The sequence below is a fragment of the Cucumis sativus genome, unplaced genomic scaffold (assembly GCF_000004075.3).
Source record: "Cucumis sativus cultivar 9930 unplaced genomic scaffold, Cucumber_9930_V3 scaffold119, whole genome shotgun sequence".
Taxonomy (NCBI): domain Eukaryota; kingdom Viridiplantae; phylum Streptophyta; class Magnoliopsida; order Cucurbitales; family Cucurbitaceae; genus Cucumis; species Cucumis sativus.
This window is the reverse complement of record NW_022279525.1, coordinates 14186-41768: the sequence shown is the minus strand read 5'-3', so window position 1 is coordinate 41768 and position 27583 is coordinate 14186. Positions and strand designations below refer to the sequence as shown.

The following is a 27583-nucleotide window of genomic DNA, read 5'->3' as shown; positions in this document are numbered from 1 at the left end:
TAGCAATTACTTGAGAATGACTTTAAGATGGAAAAAATTGATAATACTCTCTTTATTAAGGTTAAAAACAATGACATGCTCATAGTGCAAATTTATGTGGACGATACTATATTTGGGTTCTACTAATTCATCTTTGTGTGAAGAATTTTTCAAGTGTATGCATAATGAGTTTGAGATTAGTATGATAGGAGAACTTAGTTTCTTCCTTGGTCTCCAAATCAAACAACTCAAGGACGACATCTTCATAAGTCAAGAAAAATACATAAGGGATTTGTTCAAGAGATTCAAATTCACTAAATAAAATTGCAAAAACTCCTATGAACACTACCACTAAGATTGACAAAGATGAAAAAGGTAAATGTGTGGATATAAAGACTTATCAAGGTATGATCGGATCTTTACTTTATTTGACCACTAGTAGACCTGATATTATCTTTAGTATATGTCTTTGTGCTAGATTTCAATTTTGTCCTAAAGAATCACATTTGCATGACGTTAAAAGGATACTTAGGTGTTTTCTTGGAACTATTGATGTTGCATTATGGTATTGTAGAAATGTTGAGTTTAATTTGGTAGGATATTTTGATGCGAATTTTTTTGGTAGTTTACTTGGCTATAAAAGTAATAGTGGGACTTGCCAATTTCTTGGTAGTTCCTTAGTATCTTGGTTTAGTAAAAAGAAAATTTCAAAGAGAGTTTTCTTTGTGAGTGTTTAGAGCTTCAACATTTTGTGACAGTTGAATCTAACCCGTTGAAAGGATCGGGTTTGCTCTTGAACCCGAAGAAGGAGTAAGTAGCGGTTCGACTCTACTTCGTGTAAAGAGTGTAAAGAAGATTTTTAATCAAAATCCCAAGAGTGCCTGAAAAAATGGATGTCGATCGAGTTTGACTAAACCACTATAAAATTGTGTCTTCTTAACTATTTCTAAAAAGTCTAATTATTTTTTAATTTAATTTTAGGCATATTATTGCTTGAGATTGATTATATAATCTATTACATACTTTTTATCAATCTTGTCATTTAACATAAATTAGCTAAAACTTTTTATTTAATTTAAAAATTATCTAATTAGTTGTATTTGAATAAATTTACTAAAAAGTTTAATTAAACCTTATTCACCCCGCATAAGATTGCCCAGATCCAATTATTATGCACTTTTTAAAGTTTAGGAACTATATACAAAATACTAATTTAGAGTTTTATGAGCAAGCTTCCTAACCTAACTTGAAGTTCCCACTACACCTGGTAGTCAATAAGACTTTTTTGTTAATATTAAATTACACGTTTCAACTGAACAAGGTTTGGGTCATATCTTTTCTATATCACCACACCCCTAAACTTCATCCTATTTTTTAGGTCCTAATGTATATGACGAATTATTGGACCATATAATATGGTCTAAGGAGGAAGAAGAAGGGAGAGAGGAGTAATATGAATGATATCATCACAGGCATTGTGATATAAAGAGAGCTACTGCTGAAATCAAAAGAAGAAAACAGTTGATTTTGGGAAAGTTGATTCCTTGAAATGCTCAATCAGAAACATAGATTGAGTGAATGTTGAAGGTTGCTGCAATAGGTAGCTATTTGTGGCACTACTATGATGTTCCTTCTCTCAATTATTTGTCATCATATTCATTATCAATCATCAGATTCGTCCCTTTGACTTCCAATCTTCACTACACCAGATGAAAAGACTGTGACCAAAATAAAAAGTAAAAAAACACTGGCCCTACACAAGGACTTTGGCTGGCATTAAAGTTTCCATGTTAAATTTGAGTGATTTAGTTGGTAAAAGAGAATAACCAGTTTTTGGAGGAGGGTAAAATTGAGAGAGTTCCTCCTCAACAAAATCCATGTATATAACAGTGTAATCTACAATCACCACTTTCCATCACAGAATAAGCAGAGATTTGAAGGATGAAATTTCTACTGCTGCAATAAACAAACAAATATACCAGAGGCTTTTTCACAGAACCGAATTATTATACAAAGGGCAAAACGCCCCACTGCACACATTCGAGGCTATATTAATTGACACTGAACACCTAATGCCATGACATAGGATTAAGAGAGTAATCTAAACTAAGAGTCATCACGAGACTGCATTGAAAAACAGAAGCATTTGTCTTTAACTGCTTCACCCTCACTCCCATACTCTTTAAATCTGTACTCTTCTTGCTTGCATGAAGGAGGCACCTTCCCCTCACTATAGCATTGATTGCATAAGCTAAAATGTGATTTGATCTCCTTGAATCGAGAACCGATGATAGGATAACGACAAACAGAGCATACGTGATTTCCATGCCGATTTCTGTCCCCAGCTTCTAGCTTCAACAGGGTGGACATGATACCAAAACCCCAATCTGAGTCATTAAACATGACAAGAAACTCTGTGAAAGACACAATTGAATTGTCTGTCTGGCCATGGACTTCCAGAATTTCGCTGGATCGTTGAGTAGGAACATATATGGACCTTAACAATTTTATATACCTGACTGCATCAAATTTTCTGATCTGTGTACCACCATCGTTCACAGGTCGCCATACGAGGGCGTCGTATGCCACCCGCTTCCTTTTTTCAGTGGGTCCAGTGCAAATGGGAGCAAGAACGGCAAAAAACAGGCCTAAGTCCACCCTTCCTGATCCTGACTCATCCAAGACAGAGAGTATCCTCTCGTTGATGACCTTGACGGCTCCTTGGAAGGTTTCTGGCTTCAAGAAATTCAACAATCTACGAAGAATTTCTTCCAAGCTAGGCTTGCGTATGGACTTCTCAGGCACACCGCTACCTGAATAAGACACTGGCACATCATGTTCACTGATTTCCTTCTTAATAAGTTCCACATCACAACGATTCAATCTAGTAATCTTCTGAAAAGCCCTGATTTCAAGAGCATTTGAAAGTTCCGGTCTCAAAACAGTCTTCTCTCCAAGAGTCTTAAACTTTGAGGCCTCCACAACTATAAAAGACCCTTCTCCATTTGCACTGCCATTGGTTTTCAACTTCTTTTTCTGCAGGTGCTTCAAATGCGATATTGCATCATGTAACTCGACCCTGTTTGTCATTTTCAAGGCTTCCTTTAAGGCCTTCTTAGCATCCTCAGTTTCACCAGCACCCAACAAGGACACAGCTTTGTTGAGCTGCGCGCCCGCCAATGGTTAGGCCACACAGCTAAAACCCTAGTATACATTTCTGAAGCTCTCTGGAACCTACCTAAATCCATGTAAAGTCCACCCAAATTATACAAAGCATCTACATGACCAGGTTTCAAGTCAATTGCCTTCTGAAACACCTCAATTGCTCTCTCATCTTCCCTCATTGCATGCAAAGCCGATGCCAAATCACAGTGAGCATCAGCATAATCCGGTTTCATGAATATGGCTTCTTCCAATGCCTTCACGGCAGCCCTATATTCTCCTACCCCAAATAAAGCACTCCCCAAAAGTTTCAGGGCTCTAAAATGTGTAGGACAAAGAATTGCAGCTTCTCTATAGTATTCACAAGCACTTAAAACCATACCTTCACCTTCAAGTGCAATACCAAGATTGACATAAATTTGTGGAAGCAAATATCCCACTGATTCCCACCAGCCTCTGCCGCTTCCAGTGCCAACAGAAATTCTTCCTTAGCCTCCTTATACTTTCCAAGTACATACAAACAATTACCAGCTCTAAAATGTGGCCTCACATCCGTAGGTTGCAATTCACAAGCTCTCTTGAAACTCACCAAAGCCTCCTTAAAGAGCTGGTGCTCGTACAAAACCCTACCAATTGCCATATGGCCATCAAAAGCCTCCTCTCTTGATCGCGCTCGATCTGCTCGGGTTCTCAACACCCCTAATTCCTTCAAAAACGAAGCATAATCATGGCCAGACTCTTCCCAGAAAACCCTCTTCTCGGAAAGCTCGGAAGAGGGCCCTAATTCTCTGGACCAACCTGCATCAGAGTAGGCATCGAAATTATCCCCTTTCAATTTCCCATCCTTAGCTTGCTTAGCCTTCAACCTCTTAATAATTATCTCCAAATCATCGACAATCTTCCAGGTATCGTCAAACACAATGCCATTATTAGGCGACAACGCCCATGCTGCAGTCCTCTGCTTCTTCTGTGACTCCAAAGCACGCTCATCGGTAATTGAAGAAGACGAAGCTTCTGAAGTGACCAAAACAGCTTTATTATCATCCTGATTGAGTTCCAATTGAAGAGCGTCGAAGTCACGATCCACATCTCCAGCGCCATCATCATAAGTCCTCAACAACCCTTCAAAAGTTAAACCCTTATCAGCTTGAATAAAATCCCCATACGTCCTAAACACCTCGTCGAGAATAGCATTGATCTGTTCATCGCTGAACTTGACCCTAGGGTTAACAGCAACAACAAGGGCAGCCATTTCGTCCCGATTAAGACCCCCGTCATGGTTAGAGTCGAATTTATGAAAGATTCTTTTGACCTTCTCCGATCTGCCCTCTGGTCGACATTGTTAAGAAAAAAAAGGGGGAAGCAGATGAAGAAAAAAAAAGGAAAAAGAAAAAAGAAAATGAAAAGAAAATGAAAATGAAAACTGAGGGGATGGAATTAGGAAGAGAGATAAGGCAATGGATGGATTTAGGGTTTTAAATTTAGATAAGAAGATGAAATGAAAGGATGAATTCTCCTTTTTCTTGGTTTCATTGGATCTGGAAAAGAAAAACGAAGAGAAAGAAGCAACTTCCGGCTATCGCCTTCTTCCCTCTCCTTTATCTCTGTTTTTCTCGTTTCCGACTCATATTTCTTTTATATATTTAATTATGAGAATAGATATGAAGTTTCAAATCTTAATTTAAAATTATAACTAATTAATCTCCCTATACTTTTAAAATGTAATCCATTTTAATTAAAACCAAATTCAACATTCCTCCATACCTAAGGGCTATGTAGGAAGGCAATTGGTAGATCCTCATAGATGATTGAAAGAAAAACAGGAATATTTTTCAAGAAAATTGAAGATTTGGTTGTTAAAATATTTAACATAAAACTCATAATAATATTATATGTAATGTTTTATTTAAATATTAATTGAAGTTTTTTTGAAAAAAATGTTTTTATAGTGGTATGTGGTTGGCAATTAAAGTGATGGGGAGTGGTGTGAATTGGAAATGCCATGTTGTGCCAGCTGCCTTTTGATACATTAGTTAATATAAAGAATACAAACACTCTTTCTTTTGGGCTTCCATTTTGGTTGTTGTTATAATTATTATGTAGTTAATTAAGCTAAAAAAAAGACCATTATTATGTAACAGTAAGTAACACATCATATCTTTTACTTCATTCTTTCTTTTTTCATGCACTAACTTACGCTCAACTTTCTTCCTTTTCTTCTCTTTTTCAATTCCCTTTCTGTCATCACCTAACCTCTAATTTCAATGCTTAAACAACAGATCACTTTATTAATTATTTCCCTAAACTTAATCAATTTTCTTTTCTTTTTCTTCCGTTAAAATCTCTAGGGTCGTTTGTTTGTTTGTTCATATTCTTTTACAATGTCCTTCATTTTTTCTTCTTCTTATCTTTTCATCAATTTCTAACTTATTTTTTCTCCAAAATAATAATTAAAAGAAAACAAAACAACTATACATTTTGGGAACTGCTTTTCTAATGCAGTTTTTTTTTACTAATCAACAATCTTTTAATTCTTTTAAATATATATACTAAACACAATTAGATTGAAAAAATATAAGTGTAACCAACATGAGTTTAGCTCAACTGACACCTGTATGTTCATATAGACAAGAGGTTCTAAATTTGAATTTTGTATTCTATTTGTATTCTATAGCCTGTTATATACAATTTATTCTCTTTTGAGGTTTATCATTACATATGAAAAAAAAGTTTATGATTATTTTATATGCTTAAAACAATGTACATTAGACATGCAAATGTTGAGGAATATAACATAAATACGTTAGACATACAAATATGGAAATATTAAAAGCATTATTATTATTAATATAGTTTCTTTTATTAATTGCCTCAAAACATCATTCCTATTTACATGTAATCTTACATTTTAATTCTTAAATTTTGAACAAAAATGGTACATACAAATTCATTTTTTTTGAATAAGGTGTCACAACCACCGTACTCTTGAGTGAAATTAAATACCAACATTATCACCACCACTATAGTTGAATTAAATTGTAACAATTTTAGAACTGTGTAATCAATTCTATACATATTTTATTTTATTTTATTTGGAGTGAATTTAACTCAATTATGATTATAGTGAATGTGATTTGATTTGATGTTAGTACTAAAAAAATGTCAGATAGTTGATTAGATTCAAAATAATTAAAATGTATAACAATGTTTTAAAAAATTTATAAATATAGTCAAATATGTTAAAATATATCAATAATAAGAGTTGATCACCATAGCGATATTCTAATAGAATTTGCTATATTTATTGAGAACTTTTAAAAAATGTGGCCTGTCATCCGTTAGAGAGAAAAAGTAAATGTAATGGGCTGGGCTTCAGTTATTCTCAAGGAAATGTCGTTTATTGGGCCTAAGCCCAATTACAGAAAATGCGGCCCGCAACAGAAACCTCCCAATGGAGTGGTTTCGTCTTCGAGTGGAGGCTGAGAATGCCACCGATTCTCGTCCGACCGTGTCGTCTCTGGTCATCGTCCGTTGGCCGTAAAGAAACAGAAACTCTATTCCGTGGAATCTTTAGTCGGCACGATAATTTTCCGGTGAAAAGAAGAATTAGTAAAGAGAAAAACGCTACGTTGAAGCGAGAATGAGTAAGAGGCCCCGCCGGACCCCGTGGCCGTACTCCGAGGACATCGGGCTTCCGTCATGGACGTTTCATTTCATCCATCTGAACCTCTTCTTTTTTCGGGGTATCCATTAGTTCTGATTCCTCGTGATTTCCTTTTTGATTCTTTTGCTTCCGTTATTCTGCTGGATAGTAAAGCGTTGTGATTGCGGTTCATATTAGCTCTGCAGACGGTGAGTTGCGTATCTGGGACACGGCCCAGAATCGAACGGTTTCGTCAGCATGGTATGGCATTGACTTCTGTTTTGCTCCTCGAAAATTTTCCTTTCTCTTGTGCATTTGTGATTCATTTATAATTGGGATAACTGATATCAGGGTGCATAGTGCAGCACACGGAATTATTAGTGTTGCTTGCAGTCGTTCTATTGGGACAAATAGAGTCGTCAGGTGCTCTTCTACATGTACTTATGTCCGTATACTATTCATGTCTTCTGAATCCACTATGGAACTTTTAGTTCATCACTTGAATGGTTTGTGAGTTGTGTTATGTGTATACTCTTGATCTTTTGATACAGTGAAAATTGTGTATGCTTATAGTTTAATTCCTCTGTGTGTAGCCAGGGTAGGGATGGAACTGTTAAGTGCTGGGATATTGATGATAGGACTCTGTCCAGGTATTTGGTGCTTTATGAGGCTTTATTCATTGGCACTATTTTTTAAGAACGTTATTGCAGAAGTTATGGTTTATGAATCATGACTTTATTGATCATACAAGAAATTATTATCTGAACTGGTTGTTCATTTTGAGCATTTGGACTTTATGTGACGCCCATCTTTGTAATTTTCTCATCATGGATAATTTTTTGTGTCTTTTCTTTTTGGTAATTCACATACCTTGTTGGAAATTTTATGCATAACAGAGTTCCTACTGTCTCAATCAAGACAAATGCCTATCACTTTTGCAAACTCTCCTTGGTGAAGCAGCCTTCTGATTTTTCAAGCCACAATGATGGTCCTAATTGTATTAATGATCGAGACGAGAAGCCTGTTGAGGCAACAATTTTGGGCTGCAGTGGAGATAAGGCTCAAGGAATTTCTACTGAGCATTCCTACAGATCAGAAGGTTCATTCAAATTGATGGTTCATGTAATTTTTCTTTTCCAAATGTTTTGTTGAGTATAGATCAAAGCGTAATGACATGTACGCCAACCTCATTGACATGCATTCCTTTCCTTGAGGTGGGAGATTCAAATTTCCATACTCCATTTGTTTTAGAAAAAAATGATGGTGCAACTTTGTGTTCTAACCTTATTTTGATGAAACCTTTAGACTTCAGATAATTTATGCAAATCAATGCTTATTTGAAAATGGTCTTTTTCCTGATTTCTGCTGATATTATACAGTTGATGGCTGAAGTATGTGGCTGTCTCAGGGGAGCAATCTTCAGAGGTTTTATGAAGATTATTTTTTGTCTCTATTAACACATGTACCGCTCATTATCTAAGCCTTGATTTCATTCTCTCTGCTGGTTGATGAAAGGTTGAAATTTGGGATCTGAATGCTGGGGAGAGGTTGCTACGACTTCCTCCAAACAGTGAAGGGGATTGCCCAAACATCTCTACCAAGGATAGAGGTTGGGTTTCATTTTGTTTGCTTCAACCATCATTAAGCATTTATTACATTGGTCTGTTTTAATAGCATTCAAAAATATCTTTAACAAAATGGTAATTAAAACAATGTTGGTAATAATACCTATATTGGAAGTTTTTACAAGTATAGTTACCATTCATTCCATAACCTAACTAAATAAAGGAATTGATTCCCTTATGAGTCCAACTATTTGATCCATTACTATTAGTGTTTTAGAAATTTTTTTGCTACCATAGTACATACTACTTGCATTCCTAATTTGTAATTTCAATAAATGATATATGAATTTATTTTGTGGACCCATATTATTCATAAAAACAAACATCGTGGCAAGGTAGTACGAAGAATTCTCTGTGCTATGATAGACTATAGTACTGAATGTTTTTCCATTAGTGAACCAGATGAGGATGTCTTTCTATTAATTCTCTGATTCTAATGTTTTCCCATTAGCGAACCAGATAAGCATATATTTCTATTAATTCTCTGATTCTATTTCATAACCTTGTAGTTATAGTTGTGTATGGAGCTATCATATGATAATCTCATTTTCTCATCCTAGGTACAGGATAAACTTGAGTTTTTGCTTTCTTTTTTCTTAATATATAATGCATACTTTTAATTTTTTAATATATATTGTATACGTTTAATTTTTTATCACTTAATTTTTGTTCTCATCTACTTTTATTTGATGCATCCCCAGCGAGGAAAAGATATATGATAAAATTTTCCTCTTTTCATTTTCATGTCGATTTTGAAATCTTAAGAATTCGTCCCTGGCAGGATTGTGCATGGCAGTTCAAGCCTTTTTACCATCTAAATCTCAAGGATTCTTGAATGTCTTGTCTGGGTACTTCTTTTTACTTTTCTTCTTCTTTGTCATCACCAAGATAGATTTTGTATTAAAAGAACACTCAAATAGAATAAAGATGCTTGTGTGGATCTTTCTCATGTCACATTGTTGATGACATCTTAACTTGATCTACACCATATAATCTACCTTCCAAAACTCTTGTGACCATAATGTAGGTTATGCTCACTTAGTTTTAAAGAATTTTATTTAATAGTCATATATTTGGATCAAGCCATCTTTGGTTCTCGCATTTCAGTTCATAGGTTTTATGAATTTCACTATCCATTTCTGTATAGAATGTAAATTTCACTCTTTCAGAGTCTTTTCAATATTTATAGATACGAGGATGGTTCCATGCTTTGGTGGGATCTAAGGAATCCGAGAGTTCCATTAGCATCAGTGAAGTGTCATGTAGAGCCAGGTTTTTATCCGAACATTATGGACTTTTGTATAGTCTTTCCTCAATGAGAGGCCAATTTTGAGTATCTTGTTTGCAGTTCTGAGTATTTGCGTTGATGGATCATGCCATGGTGCTATATCAGGAGCTGCTGATGAAAAAGTCGTGATGTTTAGTTTAGATCATTCCACGGTATTTCATATTTTTTTCGGAAAAGAAAAAGAACATCATTTTATGCAATTAACGTATGATATAATATTTCTGCAATATTGAAATATTCAGCTAGATTTTGATCTCGAATGAGTTGATGTTAAACCTTCCTGATTTGTTTAGTACTGCAAAATTAAAATATTCAGCTCAATAATTGTTTGGTGAAGGGGATGCTCATCATGACACTTCAAATCCGTTCCATGAATCAATGAGAATAACTGGAATTTGCATTCTTTCCGAGGAAAAAAATTATTTTGATAACAAAATGTGTTTTTGCATGTTTGTTTATGCTAAATGCCTTTCAACTTTTGGTATGAGTGGTTGCCACTTTGCACTTCTGTATGAGAGTTATTTATTTTAGTTGTGTTGAATTATGAAGGGGACGTGTCTGGTGAAGAGAGAAATTACTTTGGAACGGCCTGGCATAGCTAAGGTCTCTATTCGATCAGATGACAAGATTGTTGCTACTGCTGGTTGGGATCACAGGTTAGCAATGTTATAGTTGGGAACGAGCTGCCTGTGCTTTATATGTTTCTGTTGTGCCTGACTATGTTTCCCCGTCAACCAAAATAACCAAATTATCCGTGTATTCTATTGTTTGAATACAATGTCAAAGAAAGAAGGTGAATGAAGTAGTGAGAGCTAATTGCAAGACACGGGTATCCATGTATTCTACTGTTTGATATAGTGGAATACTTCTATAGTCTGATTGTTATGTCTAGTTGTCCCAATCAAAACAGTTTCAAAAGATATTTATGAGATTACTGTTGAATTTTTAAATAGAGCTGCTTTTTCTTTTGAATTGGGACGAAACGTGTGCGAAGATTAAATATGACTCTACAAGAATGGTTTATATCATCTCTGCTACTTGATACTGTCTGAAATATGCAAATCATGTTTTGAGAGAAGATCCTTCAATTATACTGTTTAATTTTCTTTCTTTCTCCTTGTGGCAGAGTGCGGATTTATAATTATCGGAAAGGGAATCCTCTTGCTATATTGAAATACCATCAGGCCTTGGTATATTTTCTTTATATGGCAATGCCACCAAAAGTTTTCAGAATTACCACCATTTTGTTTGAAAGATGATAGAACACGGCTATCTTTTCAAACTATATGCATTCGTTGACTTCATCTCTAATTACTCGTTGATCTTGATTCTAATGAGAAAATAATTTTAACATGCCTTGAAACTGAACACTAGTTCAAACAACTCTTCATCTTCTTAACAGTGTCGAAACTTTCTTTTTCTAAATGAATCGTATTTATATTTTTCATGCAAGTATGGCAAAGGACTTTTTTTTTTCTTTCTTTTTTTGTTGATGAATTTGATGTGGCTATGACTACAAACTGGTTTTTAAATCATCTTGTATTACTGATTCTGCTTCCTGTTTCCTAATGTTTAGTATCTCAAAAATCAACAGTTTTTCATATGATAATTGCTTTTTATACTTGCAGTGTAATGCTGTGTCATACTCAGAAGACTGTAAGTTAATGGCATCTGCATCAGAAGATAGAACTGTAGCACTTTGGGAGCTCTATCCTCCTCGAACTTAAATTCAAATGACTGCTGTTGCTTTTAACTTGGGAGAAGGGTACAACTTTTGACTCACCGTGCCCTGATGTGCATTATGTTTTTATTTATTAGAATAAAGTTTGTTATTTATTTTCAGTGGTGATAAGAGGTAAAACTTGAAAGCACCCACCCTTCTCTGTGGTGTCATCCTTCTACTTGTATACCCGTTCCATCGCACAAGAATGAATTGAGTTTATTATTGAAACTCTCTCAGCGTTCTATAGTTGGAACTTTGATCAGACTTCAAAGGAGAATGAAGTATTATCGGTTGGTACGTTAAAATTGTTTGTTTATTTTTCTTCGACAATTCTTTAGTGGTGGATACTCTTGTTCTATGGCATCTGGTTAATTTTGGTTCGGTCACTTAAAGCTTCTTGGTCTGGACACTGGTGTATCAAATTCATCGTAGGCATGATAAGATGACAACAAATAACCAAGCTTTTGGAGCACATCCGTAGGTAGTTTACAAAGTTGGTTCTATGATCGACAGACACAAGCAATGACTTGCATGACCATTGTATCTGATTTTACAATGTTCTTAATAAAGAAATGAGGTGTTGTCTAGAACATTTCGAGCTTCTCCCCACAAACATGTATATCATTAATGTTGATGATTGATACTTGGGGGGAGATAATTGATATCCGGTCACGTATGTGCACACATGCATGGAGTACAATTGCTTGGAAATCTCGTGCTCTCATGCAATAACTGCAGTGACACCCCAATTCCTCTATTGAATAAGGTACCAAGCGTAGATCAACGCTAGACTATTCGAATACCTTTGATAGGGGAGGATGCACAACAAATACACAGATGTACTAGATGTAGTACATGGAAACATAACAAAGAAACCTATCGGTAAACTTTAACAACACCAAGATAAACTAACTTGAACGTTTATATATGTTGCACTATCATTTAACATTACAACATGATCATACTTGTTTGTTACGACATGATCATGCAATTATTTTTTTTAGTGTCGTTAACATTTTCAACTCTAATGCATGTCTCCTACACGTCGTGCAATGTTACGCACAATCGTTTAGTCTTTTGGATTATAATACTAAGTGATTGGATTTGCTACATGATTTATCAACATATATAATTTCATACTTTGCTTATTCATCACATGATTGATAGTTTAATTCTAAGGGATTTTTAAAAAATATAACAAAGTGTCAATATTTACACTATATAGAGCAATTTTGAAAACGGAAAAAACTCACAGATCCACAATAAAAAATATCAAAAATGTCATCATGATTAATTGGCACCTAGCGTGCTAATATGTTTGGTAAACGATTGTTTAGATATAAGAGTCAAAATCTGAACGGTTTTTTTTCTCAAGATTCTGTGGATGCGATTATTTAGATTTGGCGTATGTGATCATTTAGATTTGATCTTTTAAATTGGGTAGACAAATCTAAATGATTTTTTTCAACTCAAATTTAAATGATTTTGTTTAGATAAATTACATGATCATTTAGATTTGATTATTTTTTATACACGATCGTGTAGATTTGGCTATCCATTATGCAAATTATTTTTGTCACGATCTTTTATATTTGACATACATCTTAAACAACCAAATAACAGTTTGAAAAAAAATATTGAAAAAAAATAGATCTTATATATTTAGTCCACAATCTTGAACCAAATAATAATTTAGAAAAAGGTTGTAGAAAAAGAAAGAAAAAGACGATGAAAGAGAAAAGAAAAATTGTAAGATGGGAAGGAATGGTAAACCTGGAATATTTTTAAAAAATAACCGACTTCATGAGCTTTTTTATTTTCTTAAATATACATTGTGGACATATAGAAAATAAACATATAAATACATAGTTTAAAATAATAAAAAGGAAAAAGATAAAGATACATGTTTTCAAAACTTATTAGAAATACTTATTTCATAAATTCAAATTTGCTCTATATTTTCGGAATCTAAACATATAACAATATTTCAAATTTGTCTTATATTAATTTAATATCTTAAATAGAGATTATGGACATGTAAAAAATAGGAGTCTTTTAAAAAATATAACAAAACAGCAAAATATTTACACCGTATAGAACAATTTTGAAAACAAAAAAAGTTCAAAGGCCCACAATGAAAAATTAAAAAAATGTCCCAATTAATTGACATCCAGCATGCATAATATATTTGGGAGACGATCGTCTAGAATTTGGATAACAATCGTTTATGTTTGACTATTTTTTCCTATACAATCGTTTAGATTTAATCGTTTGGATTTGACTTCCTAAATCTAAATGATCAAATTTAAATCTAAATGATTTTTTCATAATTTTTGTTATACGATCGTTTGCATAGATCGTTTAAATTTGGGTTTTCAAATCTCAATGACTTTCTTTCAAGATTTTTTGGTACTCGTTTATATTTGAAAAATGATCATTTAGATTTTGTAAACGATCATTTAAATTTGGTATACGATCGTTTATATTTGGAACAGATCGTTTAGATTTGGCTACCCAAATATAAATGATTTTTATAAGATTCTTTGTACACAATCGTTTAGATTTGGCTCGTAAACGATCGTTTAGATTTGGCTATTCAATATCTCAACTATTTTTTTCACGATATTTTATATTTGAAACAACCAAATAACAATTTGAAGATTTTTTTTTAAAAAAATAGATCTTTTATATTTGGTACACGATTTTGAACCAAATAACAGTTTGAAAAAAGAATTGCAGAATAAGAAAAAAAACGATGGAAAGAAAAATAAGAAGAGAAAAAGACGATGCAAAGGAATGGCAAACTTGAAATATTTTTAAAAAATGTTGAGTTTCATGGATGTTTTCATTTTGTTACCAGGACCGTAAATATTTTGCCAGTTTGTTATATTTATGAAAATTAACCTAGAAAATAAACGTATAAAGATATAATTGAAAATAAAAAAGAAAAAAGAAAAACATAAAAAAATAGATTTTCAAAACTTATTAGAAATACATTATTTTGGAATCTAATTTAAAAATATTTATTATGGATGGATTAGTTATATAATTCTAAAATCTTATTAATTTATTAAATATTGAGTTTGAGTTATGGTATAATAAAATAACTAATTGATAATATGAATTTGAGATATTCCATTACTTTAGGGGAAATTTTGTTGCAATGTCGTCCAACAAATAAATCCAAGTTTAGTTAGAATTTAACAAAAGAATCACGTTTGTAAATACACTGTATTTCTCAAATCCAATAACCTTTCTTGTCTGTAGTGGAGAGCATTAAGCCTGGATTACAAAGATTAGCTCACAAAATTGTCTGTAGTGGAGATGTGCACCAAAGACATGCATTGGGAACTTCTCTATATTTTGCAGGAAACAAAATTTCGGACGTTTGAAGAGTTTTCGACTCGTTTCCATGATATGGAGCTGAGTATCGACAACAAAGGAGCAAAATATTTCTTGGTTAAAAAGTTTAGGAGTGACAATAATAAAATTGATGGCACTAAAAATATCGCAAATAGTGTCATAAAAGAGTCTATGGTTGTTCATGCAACTCCTTTGAAATCTTTCTCTAAAAGAAAAGAAACAAAAATTGAAAGAAAACATGATGGCGATGAAAAATGACACCCAACTCCTAGGCAAGACAAGAAAAAATTTATCAATTTCCGAATTCTGATGTTGCAGACATGCTATAGCAACTACTAGAGGAACAACTTATTCAACTGCAGAATGCAAACGAGCGGAACAGGCAAGAAAAGTAAATGATCCTAAATACTGTAAGTCCCATCAGGTCATTAGTCACTCTCTTGAAAAGTGTTTCGTGTTGAAGGAGTTAATTATAAAGTTGGCTCGTGAAAAGAAGATCGAGCTGGATATTGATGAAGTAGCTCAAACGAATCATGTTACGGTCGAGATGACTTCAAGTGTTCCACAATCAACATAGTTTTATGATCAAAGGAAAAACTTAATTCATTTTAGGAATTTTGAGCCTATAGTTGTCCAATTCCAACAATGGATCGTGACGAAAAACTCCCAAAACAAAGAAGAGCCAGTTGAAGATGATGGTAAATGATGGATAGTTGTGACTCGTCGAAAAGGGGAGACAGACAAATTTCATTCAAAAGGAGTCGAACCTCCATTAAAAGCATGGAAAAGGAAGCAACCCTCTTAAAAAGAAGGAAAAAAATAAACAAAAAGACGTGGAAGCCTAAGCCTATCAAAGAAAAATTAACACTAACTTCTTCTGGCCTCGACGATCGATAACTTTAACAAAAATTCTACCAAGACGTTTCCTTGATGATCATCCAAAGGAAATATTAGAAGTCAATGCATGTCATGCTGTTAGTATAGCAGAAGTCGACAACAATTACGCATCTTATGAAGAAATCGACAATTCAAATGAAATCAAGCAAATGACTTTTGTCTTTGATCGTATCAAGTCTTCAACTCCTTTTGATCGTCTAAAGACGACAAAGGATCAACATGAAAGAGAGATGAAAACTTTGAAGACAAAAAAATTGTGTCCATATGATATAACCATTATAAGTTAGTCCTTCATAGGTTGTTCATAACCTCGCGTGTGTCAAAGTACTGTTTTGCCTTCGAGATTACATCTTGCTCTTTATATCCTATTTATCCAGTATTAAACAATTGGTTTAAGGTCTAACCTTTAAACCAAATCTCACTCAAGCCAATGAGAGGGTGAGGCTCCTTGCTCAAGACTTGGATTTAGTCATTAAGGGAACAACTTATCTACTAACTCTAAAGCATGGTAGAAGTGAATTTCATCTTGCACCCTATGTTCCTAGCTATCCACCTGGTCTTACTCTTAAAATGTGAGGCTTATTGAGTCAGCGTTGTTAAGCTGCCCTTACATATGCAGATTTAAGGAATAATTCCATGTGAACAAAAGTTCATAGTTAGCTCAGGATTAAGATAAAGTTATAATGAATATTTATAAACGAAATAGTCAGTTTTATTAAAGTCAACGATATTATAACCTAAAAGCGACTATTTAATGGTTCTAGTATTATGTAAACTCTTTACATAGGATGCCTCCACTTCCATGTCTCTACATGAATAATTCACGATCATATCGTTTGTACTAACTACAAAGCGGACCACATCCATCGTGTCTCCAGAATAGGGTGCCCAATCGTGTTCGTATACTATAGACTATTTAGGCTATATACTCGAACTTGATTCACGTTTATGTCTCTACATAAAGTTCAAGTTTACTCAATAATAGCCTGAGGTCTTTAGTTTATTGGTTTTAAGATTATATATCAATAACGAGTTTTAGAACATAAAATTCAATAATTTATTAGTCATAATTTAAAAAACTAAAAATTAAACTTGTACTAGATTGAATTTAGTTTAAAATAATGATTGAATAAATAACAAAGCAAAACCATTTACACGTGAAGATGTTTTAATTTTCAAAAATTAAAAGAAAATATTCAAATAGCTACAAAACTAAGTCTGAAATTTAGAAAATATTTGTAAGTAAACATGAAAAAATCAAAAATCGAATTTACTTTTTTAAGCAGTACTACAGTTCATGATTGGATAGAATAGTGGTATCAGATATCAGAGTCATGCCTCTAACTTTACCAACCATGCTAGTATGATCCTTAGGTTTCGAACAAAGATGTAGTAGAGCTTCGAAAGCCTTAAAAGGAGGACATGTGATGAGACTCTATCAAATGGGCAGGGTGCTTGGAGAAGAGGAGATAACTCAGATAGGGTAGGTAAACTCTATTAGATGAGCAGGGTGCTCTAAGAAGAGGAGTTGACTCAGATAGAACTTGACGGATGGATGACTATTTGAGGGGAGGATTGTGGTAATTTGTTCGAGGGGATGATTGTAATGTAGGGACTTGTTCGAGAGGAGGATTGTAAATCTGACCAAAGTCTTACATCGGTTAGATGAGGAGATGATCTTGGATATATAAGTGAGGACAACTATTTCAAAAAGGCATGTAGTGTATATCCAAAGTGGATAATATCATACTATTGCATAGATATTCAAGGGTTTGTTGTTTTAAAGAATTCAGACATAAAATAAACTCTACTTTGAAATAAACTAAATTATTACAAGTTAAAGTTATTTTTATGGTTTAAGAAAGAAAAATTGACAAGTAGACACCTTGTTTAACATAAAATTTTATTTTAAGAATAGACATATTTCAAATTGGCTAATAAGTAGCCATACATAAATGAACCAAAATTCACGTGGACACAATCACATTTGTGTGGATGAGTTGGGTTTGGGCTAATCATATCATATTCCTACTTCCTCCTTTCAGTTCCATTTTTTTTTCTTTCAACTATCTACAATCTTTAGAAATAATAATAAAGTATATGATAACGTTTAAAAAAATTATAAATATACCAAAGTCTATAGATGATAAACTCTTATAGTTTATATGTGATACACCAATATCTATCATGGATAGACTCTTGATAGATTTCGTTGTTTTAGGGCTTTCTACACTAATAACACCCATCAATGTTACCTACACTATAACTAACATAAGCGGTAAGATTGGATCGTTTGCACAAAAGATTGAGGACAATAATTAGTAACTCGTGCGTTCAGGCATGTCTCATTGGGATTTATGTGATGCGTTTACGTGGGGAAAAACGTGTATGTAAAGTGCATAAATGTAAAAACGGGAAATGAAAAGAACTAATTCAAATTATAAAGACCAACCCTAGGAATTTGGAATCCACCCATTTACTTGGTTATTCATAGACTTCTCAACACATGCAATGTCTGCCAATTTTAACTTTTATCTCATCAACCTGAACTGTCTCAAGTTTCATGCCTTGATGTTATGGTTAATTATTTAGCCAATTTAGATCCTCAACTAATTGGGTATGAAAGCATCCGTATTAGTCAAAAAAACCACATTATTAAGCAAGGTATCTAATTTAAGTTGATTAAATTATAACATGATGATCCTAGTTACTAATCAACTGGTTCTTGAAATTAACTAAGCATGCATTATGTTCGTGAAAGAGGTATTTTAAATAACCTAGGATTCACAACAAGCATGTTTTAACTCGTGTCCTTGAGATTGATATGTATATAAAGAAGACGTTTTAACCCATTCCTATATAAGCTTCGATAGTGTTTATCTGATGGTATAGAATATCTTGGCGTTGAGGAATATCATCGCTAGGTAAGACTTGGCTTGTCTCACTAGCATCAGATCTTGGCACATTTGTGCTTTGGCTAAGTGAGCCATCAACATGCGGTAAAGGAATAAATATGGGTTAGGGTGACATTATCAATGGCAAAGACTTCTCAATGTTTGAAGCCTTTGTTGTGCCAACTTCTTGAAGGGGTGGACTGATTAAGTTTGGAAGGGCCGGTAGAAGTATTTGAAGGTGGAATGTTCAGGGAGAAGGATGCTTTCAGGTCAATTTCTTTAAAATATTTCAATCCTCCAAAATCGTGTCAAGAGGAAAGTAAGTCTCATCCTCATTGTTTTCATGTTGGAGGAAGGAAGGATCCTTTTCTATTACGAGGAGTGTAACTAATTATTTTGAATCTAATTTCTAAATTTGCAATTATCCCAAAGTTAAAATATTTACGAACTGTGTAATAAAATAAAAAAACTCATTATGTTTAAATTAATCCAATTTGTCCTTCATTTTTCTTCTCTTTCTCTTCTGCGACTTTGTTTTCTCTTCGTTGTCTTTCTTCTCTTCTCTGCCATTTTTCTTTCTTCTTCTGCCATTTTTTTTAAACTGTCAAGATCGAGTACCAAATATAAAAGATATATTTTTTATTTCAATTGTTGATTGTTCTCGTCTACCAAATATAAAGGATCTTGAAGAAAAAAAAAACGTCGTTTAGATTTGGCCAAATATAAACTATACCAAATAATCTTTAAAAATTGTTTAGATTTTGGTAACCAAATATAAACCCAAATATAAAAGATCGTGTACAAAAAAAAAAAAGCCAATTCTAAACGATTATGTAGAGAGATCTCGAGAAAAAAAAATTTAATTTAACTACCTAAATCTAAACAATTGTACACATAAAAAAACAACCAAATCAAAATGATTATTTTTCGAATATATTACTCGATGAGTGTCAATTAGTCACGGGACATTTTTAGTATTTCTCATTGTGGGCCTCTGAGTTTTTTCCGTTTTTGAAATTGTTGTTAGTGTAAATATTTTAACATTTTGTTATATTTTTTAAAAGACTCATTTTTTAATCCCTTATTTATTTATTTATGAGACATTTTTAAAAATAGCAAAATAAATTAAAATATTTACAAGCTAAAGTAAATTTTTTAGATTTTATAATTGAAAGAAATTGATAAACTTCTATCACTAACTATCAATACAACTAATAAAAGGATATCGGTGTCTATCAAATGTTTGTTATTCACAGAATTTCATATTTTGCTATAACTTGTAAATATGTTTTTAGATGTGCTATTTTTGACCATTTCTCTATATTTATTTCTCTTTTTTAAAAAGAATATTCTTGAAACTTAATCTCTTATTTACTTGTTAGGTATCTTTTAAAATTTTATTTTTTAGACAAAAATCAATTAACAATTTTCAAATTAAACATTAAAACAAAACCATCCTAATCGATAACATGTTAAAAACTAACCATTAAGTGTAAAACATTTTAAATATGACGAAAATCTATGATTAATTTATTATATCACTGATAAACTTTTGTTAGTGAAATATTCTATCGTTGATTGACTTTGACAGTTATCTAAATTTTGCTATACATATTTGTAACTTTTTACATTGTTCTATTTTTACTAATACTTTGAATTTGATTATATTGTACAAATAAGTCAAAGTGAACATAATTCCAAAAAGTTCAAATTTTCATATCTCTTGTAATAAAAAAATTAATGAAAATAAAACTTATGCAATTAAATCACATAAAATTTTTAGAAAAATTGAAATCTATAGGCAAAAGTATGATCTAATCTTGGAAAAATGAAACCAAAAAGAAAAATGAAGAAGAAGAATAATAATAAAGTCAACCTCAAAAAAAAAGAAAGAAAAGAAAGAAAGAAAAGAGAAGAGAAGTGGGAAGAGAAGGTTATAACAGTAATTGCGACAAAGAGAAAGGGAAGAACCCTAATGTGTTTGACGTAAATACCTCTTTTTTTGTTGAAGCCGCAGAGTCTGTATTTCCATTCTCATCCCTCAAATCTCATCTCCCTCTTCTGCCCTTTGTAATTCCCCAATCTCCCTTCACCCTTCTTCTTCTTCCTCATCCCTTCTTTGCCCTTCTCCGATTTTCTTCAACTGAATTACCCGCCAAAACCTTCAACAACCCATCTTTTCAAATTCCTCTTTTCTCTTCTCCGATCTTCTCAACCCTAATCCTTTCCCTCTCTGCCTTCTGGGTTTTCTTCATTCTCTTCTTTTCTCCAATACCCACTTCCTTCTTAAAGCTGTCTCATGGGATTTCAATTTCGCCCTTCCGGTTTCTTTCAGGTACACTCTTTATCTCTCCTCTCTCTCTCTCTCTCTCTCGCTCTGCTTCTTTCTCATTCTGGATTTTTTTCTTACTTTAACGGTTGCTTGAGCTAATGTGTTTGGAGCTTTGGCTAACTTGTTGTGTGGAGATTCAAGTGTATGGGTGTTGATATTTGTTTTCAGTTTAAATTCAGACTTCAGAAGAGACAGCTATGATTTTCTCAATTTTAATCTTATGTTTATTTCATTTTAGATAGCTGTTCTGTTAGTAACATCATGATTCCTGTGTGGAAAGTTACTCTCCCTCTCTCTCTCTCGCTCCCTCTTTCTCTTTCCTGTTTTATCCATTAAGGATTTTAGCAGTTTAAGACTTTAACTGCTATTTTGATGGGTGTTTGAGCTCGTGGGAACTTCTTTCGAGCTAGTTGTAGCTGGTACTGTTGAGTTTTGTCTTGCAGAATAGTTCCAGTTAAATTGAGGGAAGAGAAAATTATGGAGCTCTAAATGTACTATGATCTTTATGTTCTTGTTTGATAGTTGTTTTCGCTTTTTTAGGAGTAGCTGGTATTGTTGAGATTTGTCTCACAGGATAGTTTCAGTTATGGAGCTCTAAATGTCTTTATTTTCTTATTTGATAATATTTTTTTGTTGGTAGTCGCTGTGATTCATGTATGAAATTTTCTCTCTGTTTTTTCCTTTTTTTGGGTGATTCCCCTCTTTTTCTTTCCTTCTGTCAAATTATGTGCCATGGAAGATATTTTCAGTTCATGTTTTTTAGCTGCTCCATTTTAATGGATGTTTTGCTTAGAACTAAGAGCATTTGGTAGTGCTGTGATTCATTTGAGAGGGTGGCTATAGATTTTTATTTAAGTCTGATTTGAGAGGTTAGGAAATTATGAAACTTCAGTTCACTGTTATGGGTGGAGGGGGTGGTAAGATTTAGACAACTATTGTTTTCCTATTTGGGTTTATTTGTGAATATATACATTGGTCACAATGGGTCTTTAAATTTTCTCTTGGTTTATTTTCCTTTTGTTTTCAATACTTTAAGATCGCACATTCTCGATGTTTGATTCTCGTTAACTTTTTTTTTAAAAAAAAATTAACAAATATGTGGACTGGGAGGACTTGCATCCTAGGACTTTCTAGAGGTACAAGAGACATCGTAACTATTGGGTTATGCTCATATTGACAATGTTTGATTTCTAACATTAATTATTTGAATGGGGTGATATCTCCTTGAAGATATTTGATTTTAGTTAATCTTCCAATTTTTCCAAACATCTTTGTCCAATACAAATAACTCAGGGTATCAAAGTTTGGAGAAGTTGGTATCTTGTTTTGTATGTTATCACATGAGAGAATTTATTTTTTTGCTATGTTTTTTGAGGTATTAGTCTTGACACTTATAATATTGGGACAGGTTAATTAGTAGGTGGTGATATGTTTTCTTAAGTATTCTTGTTGTTACTCTTTACAGGTTTGGCATGATACAGTTTAGGTGTTTTCTGGCCATTAAACTTGTAGCTGCCTAATTGGGGTGTGGAACATCTCTTTTGTTCAAGTGATTTTCATTTTCTTTTCTTCAATGGCAAACCATGATCTGATATTGGGACAGAACCACAATTTAGCTCTTGGACAGAACCAACAGTTGATGTTAGGCCACAATCATAATATGGGTCTTGGCCAGGGTCACAGTTTGGACCTCGGACAAGCACATGAGCATCATCTAGGTTTGGGGTCAAACCATGACCATGAGTTGGGCTTGGGACATGCCCATGATCACACCGAGGGGTTGGTACATTCCCATGATCATGATGGTTTGGGACACGCCCATGATCACGAGTTGGGTTTAGGGCAAAGTCATGACCAAGGAGGGGACAATGATCACAATTATGCACATGAAAGCGATTTAGCTATGGATAGGAAGCCTGACCCAATTGGACATCAGTTGTCTCTCCCTATACAGGGTCACGAGTTAGCTTTGTCTGATAACAACCAGTTAGCTGTTTCAGAAAGTCAAGAACTTGACGATAATCTTGAATTAGCTGTGGATCAGAATGATGAACTTGCAATTCAAACAGTTGATGATTTTGACAAGTCAGTCTCAATGATGGTTTCAACCCCTTCTGTGCTTCAAGCTCGAACAGTCATGGCAGCTCCTACATATGAGTTGTCGGTGGGACAAGAATTCCCTGATGTTAAGAGTTGTAGGAGGGCACTTAGGGACACTGCTATTGCCTTGCACTTTGAAGTTCAAACATCAAATCTGATAAAACTCGCTTTACGGCCAAATGTGCTGCAGAGGATGCCCATGGCGCATTCATGCTGCAAAGCTCCCAGGTGTTCCAACCTTCACCATTAGAACAATTCATGACACTCATACATGTGGTGGCATTAATCATCTTGGCCACCAGCAAGCTTCTGTTCAGTGGGTTGCTAGCTCCATGGAGCAACGTTTGAGAGAGAATCCTAATTACAAGCCAAAGGAGATACTAGAGGAGATTCACCGTGTTCATGGAATTACCTTATCATACAAGCAAGCTTGGAGGGGCAAGGAGCGTATCATGGCTGCGATGCGTGGTTCGTTTGAAGAAGGATATCGCTTACTGCCACAGTATTGTGAACAGGTTAAAAGAACAAACCCAGGAAGCATTGCATCAGTTTATGGAAATGCAACCGATAATTGTTTTCAACGTCTCTTCATATCTTTCCAGGCATCAATTTACGGCTTTTTGAATGCATGCCGGCCTTTACTTGGGCTTGATAGGACATACTTGAAAAGCAAATATCTTGGTACCTTACTTCTTGCCACTGGTTTTGATGGTGATGGTGCTCTGTTTCCTCTGGCGTTTGGTGTTGTTGATGAGGAGAATGATGAGAATTGGATGTGGTTTCTGTCTGAGCTTCATAACCTTCTTGAGATAAATACCGAAAATATGCCTAGACTTACAATCTTATCTGACAGGCTGAAATGCATCGTGGATGGAGTGGAAGCGAATTTTCCGACTGCTTTCCATGGGTTTTGCATGAGGCATTGAGCGAAAGCTTCCGTAAAGAGTTCAATAATCCAATGCTTGGCAAACTTCTTTGGGATGCTGCATATGCTCTAACGGTAATTGAATTTGAAGCAAAAGTACTTGAAATCGAAGAGATGTCACAAGATGCTGGGTACTGGATTCGACGAATTCCCCCTCGTCTATGGGCTACAGCTTACTTTGAGGGGACGAGGTTCGGCCATTTGACTGCAAACATCATTGAATCCTTAAACAGTTGGATTTCAGAAGCCTCTGGTCTTCCTATAATTCAAATGATGGAGTGCATTAGGAGACAGCTAATGACATGGTTCAATGAAAGGCGTGAAACTAGCATGCAGTGGACATCAATACTTGTGCCCACTGCTGAAAGGCGTGTTGCTGAGGCTCTCGAGCATGCCCGTACCTACCAAGTGCTTCGAGCCAATGAAGCTGAATTTGAAGTTATATCTCACGAAGGAACAAACATCGTGGACATTCGTAACCGATGCTGCCTTTGTCGGGGCTGGCAGCTGTATGGCCTGCCATGTGCTCATGCTGTGGCAGCTCTCCTATCCTGCAGGCAAAACGTTCATCGATTCACAGAGAGTTGTTTCACGGTTGCAACATATAGGAAGACATACTCACAGACTATTCATCCAATCCCTGACAAATCTTTATGGAAGGAATTATCTGAGAACGATCCAAATGCAAACAAAGCTCTGGAGGTCATTATAAACCCTCCCAAATCACTGAGGCCTCCAGGAAGACCAAGAAAAAGGAGAGTCCGAGCGGAAGACCGTGGGCGTGTGAAACGTGTTGTTCATTGTAGCCGGTGCAACCAAACAGGGCATTTTAGAACGACATGTGCAGCACCCATTTAGGTAGTGTCTTTCTTCTTTTATTTTTTCAGTTTCAGAATTGAACCTGGGGTTGGTCAATACCTGTACGTGGAAATGAATTATTTACTGCTTAATTAGTGGTGTTAAGGTTAGGTTACTTAGTAGTATATCATCAATTTTACTTGGAATCCAAGTCAGACTACTAATAGTATTATGTTCATATCCATATCAATAATTTAACTATTCAATATTTTAGGACACTTCCCTGCCTCCTTTTCTTTCTTCTATTTCTGGAAACATGAATAATTACTTCTGTCAAGTTTCTTTATGTGTCTTAAGTTCAATGGGGATAACACTTTGAAACCAGATGGACTAGAAATGAAAGAAAAGTCTAGGGTAATTATATTTGTTGTTTTGTGTTTAGTTTTTTGAAAATTAAGCTGGTAAACACTTCATCATCAAGTTTACAGTTCAAAGTCCATTCCAAATCTATTTTAACCCTTTTAAAAATTGTATTCAATGTAAATCTCTCTCTTTAAAATTGGGTTGACCTATGGTGATCAAATTCGACCTATATTTGGAGTTAGGCCTAAAAGGCCAATTTAATACAATGATATATATTTTTATATATAATTACTATTATTCGTTATCAATTAATAATTATTTAAAACTTAAATCATTTGATTCAACAACCAAGTTATTCTTTTCTGCAAAGTGGATAAAAAAAAAAAAAGAGAATTAAATATGTGTAATGTAGGTTGGATTGTTGGGTGAATGATAATTGGGAAGTGAAACCCATTACCGAATCATTCTATTTAAGTAAGTCTCCAAAGGTTATTTCTAATTTTAAAATAAAAATTGATAATTTATTCAAAGGGCTAATTTGAGTACAAACCAAAAAAGTCAGTCCATTTTTTTCCAAAGGGTTCCAAATTTTTTGGTACCACTCAAGGAATAGTACATTCTAATGTTTACTTTGGATGAACTGCAAAAATTTATTCAAATTGTCGAAATGGTAAAAACGAACAAAATGAAAAAAACTAGAAATTGTTACAAAATGGTCTTACCCCTAATCTAATAAAAAAATCTCACCTACTAAATACAATCATTGTGAAAACTTATTCACAGTAAGAAAAAACCATACTCCAACAAAGCTCTTCTTCACAATGGGGGTGTTATATTTAAATAGTCAATTTTGAACCTTTTAAATTATTTACTATTGTGGTAAACAAAGGATATTATATTATTATATAGAGAGTTTATAGTTTCGAGATAATTATTCATTTGTTTACAGGTTTCCCTACTTTATAGGAACTAGAAATGGTAACCGAATTAAGAAATATTTATAAACGACTGTTTATCTAATAAAATGAAACAAATATTAAGGATATGAAAAAATAGAATAGTAAAGGAAGAAGAAAGGTGAGTGAAAGGTTAAGGTGTAGAGGAATAATTGGTTCAAAGAAATCAACAACAAAAGAACCAATTACTCTAACAAGTGAGGATAATGTATGCTTTATTCCATCAATGTGACAAAATAACTAATGTAATTGTTTGTTAATCTTTCTCTAAAGCATAAATAGTTAGAACCAAATGGATAAATAATCCAAAAGATTAGAAGACATCACTAGGAATGCAAAGGAATAAAAATATGCCTAACAAATAATTCACACCACAAAAGTAATATAAAGAGACCTACAAACTTGCTTCCAACAACCAAATAACTTCACCCTAAATGTTTTGTATTAATATGCATATTACCATATCTACAGTAGGAAACAAAAGATTCAATGGTTGGAGGATCAATAAGCAACTTGACAGAAGTAATTAGGAGAACAAGTGTGGACATTAGGCGCCGAGAGGTTGTTGCCCTTACATTCAAAGCTCTATAAGTTTTATAAGTGAACATTTCTAGATATGTAAGACCCATATCAGAAATTTAAGTTAAGAAGTGAAAGTTTTGATTGAGTGTTTGAGTTTGTCGGTTTATGTAGTCTTCGGAAGAAGAACCAAATATTAGCTAGGTTTAGCATTGTAATGTCCCTAACATTAAGGTAATTTTGGGTATATTTTAGTTTTTGTTTTATTGGGTGTTATTTTGAGAAATTGAATGATAATTGTTTGGTTTCGTGGAAATTGAAATTAACTAAATGTTTGATTGGATGAATATTTAATTAATTAGATTATTTGGATTTTTAATGTTTTATAGAGAATTAAATTAAGTTGTATGTTAAGTGATTTTACCATTTAAGTAAAATTAATGATAAACTACTTTTGGATTAACGTAGATCCTTTTCCTTGAAAGTTCAATTGACTTATTTGGAGGATTTAAGTTGTGAAATTTTTAACGATCAAGGTTGAATTGGTTTCAACCCCAAATTTGAGTAAGTTAATTTGAGAAAACTTTTTAATGTTAGTCATTATCAATTTTATTAATTGAGTTATTAAAATTCCCTTACTGTTTGGAAACTACTCAGTTGAAATTTTTTTTGCTGTTAGCTAGGGAATAAATTTTTAGCTAATATCTCAAGTAGGAAATTTTACTACTAGACCTTCGACGAACTAAATTGAGAAACTATATGTATTTACTGAGCATGTAGTGTTAATGGCTAAACTGCATAGTTGAGTTGTGTAGTTGATGGCTGATGTTATATGATTATGCATGTTTTATGTTTGTATGTTTGGTGTTTCATGTCATGCTTATGATTGTTACATGCATGCTTTTGGACTATGGTGTTTATTGACTTTTGCTGCTAGACTTTGTATCCTTTATGTACTATCATCCTACGGGGTCACTTGAGTTGTTCACTTAAGAACTGAATCCAAGTCTTGAACA

The 27583-nt window shown here is 33.7% G+C and overlaps 2 protein-coding genes and 1 pseudogene across 2 annotated transcripts; 2 read left to right on the top strand and 1 right to left on the bottom strand.

Moving 5' to 3' along the window:
• Nucleotides 1–1809: 1809 nt before the first annotated feature.
• On the bottom strand, nt 1810–4943 carry LOC116405570 (uncharacterized TPR repeat-containing protein At1g05150-like). Its single transcript, XM_031889519.1, is given in 4 exon segments — nt 1810–3150; nt 3153–3577; nt 3580–4468; nt 4884–4943. Coding segments are annotated over 4 exon segments (2439 nt in total). The 3' UTR covers nt 1810–2085.
• Nucleotides 4944–6592: 1649 nt separating this feature from the next.
• LOC116405569 (protein DECREASED SIZE EXCLUSION LIMIT 1-like) lies at nt 6593–11806 on the top strand. Its single transcript, XM_031889518.1, has 14 exons — nt 6593–6671; nt 6791–6884; nt 6983–7045; nt 7136–7207; nt 7378–7434; nt 7681–7933; nt 8168–8209; nt 8300–8393; nt 9191–9257; nt 9599–9681; nt 9758–9849; nt 10247–10353; nt 10824–10887; nt 11326–11806. The coding sequence occupies exons 1-14, from the start codon at nt 6593–6595 to the stop codon at nt 11422–11424; spliced, it is 1266 nt and encodes a 421-aa protein (XP_031745378.1). The 3' UTR covers nt 11425–11806.
• An 11200-nt stretch (nt 11807–23006) lies between these two features.
• LOC116405577 lies at nt 23007–25007 on the top strand (annotated as a pseudogene).
• The last annotated feature ends 2576 nt before the right edge of the window (nt 25008–27583 follow it).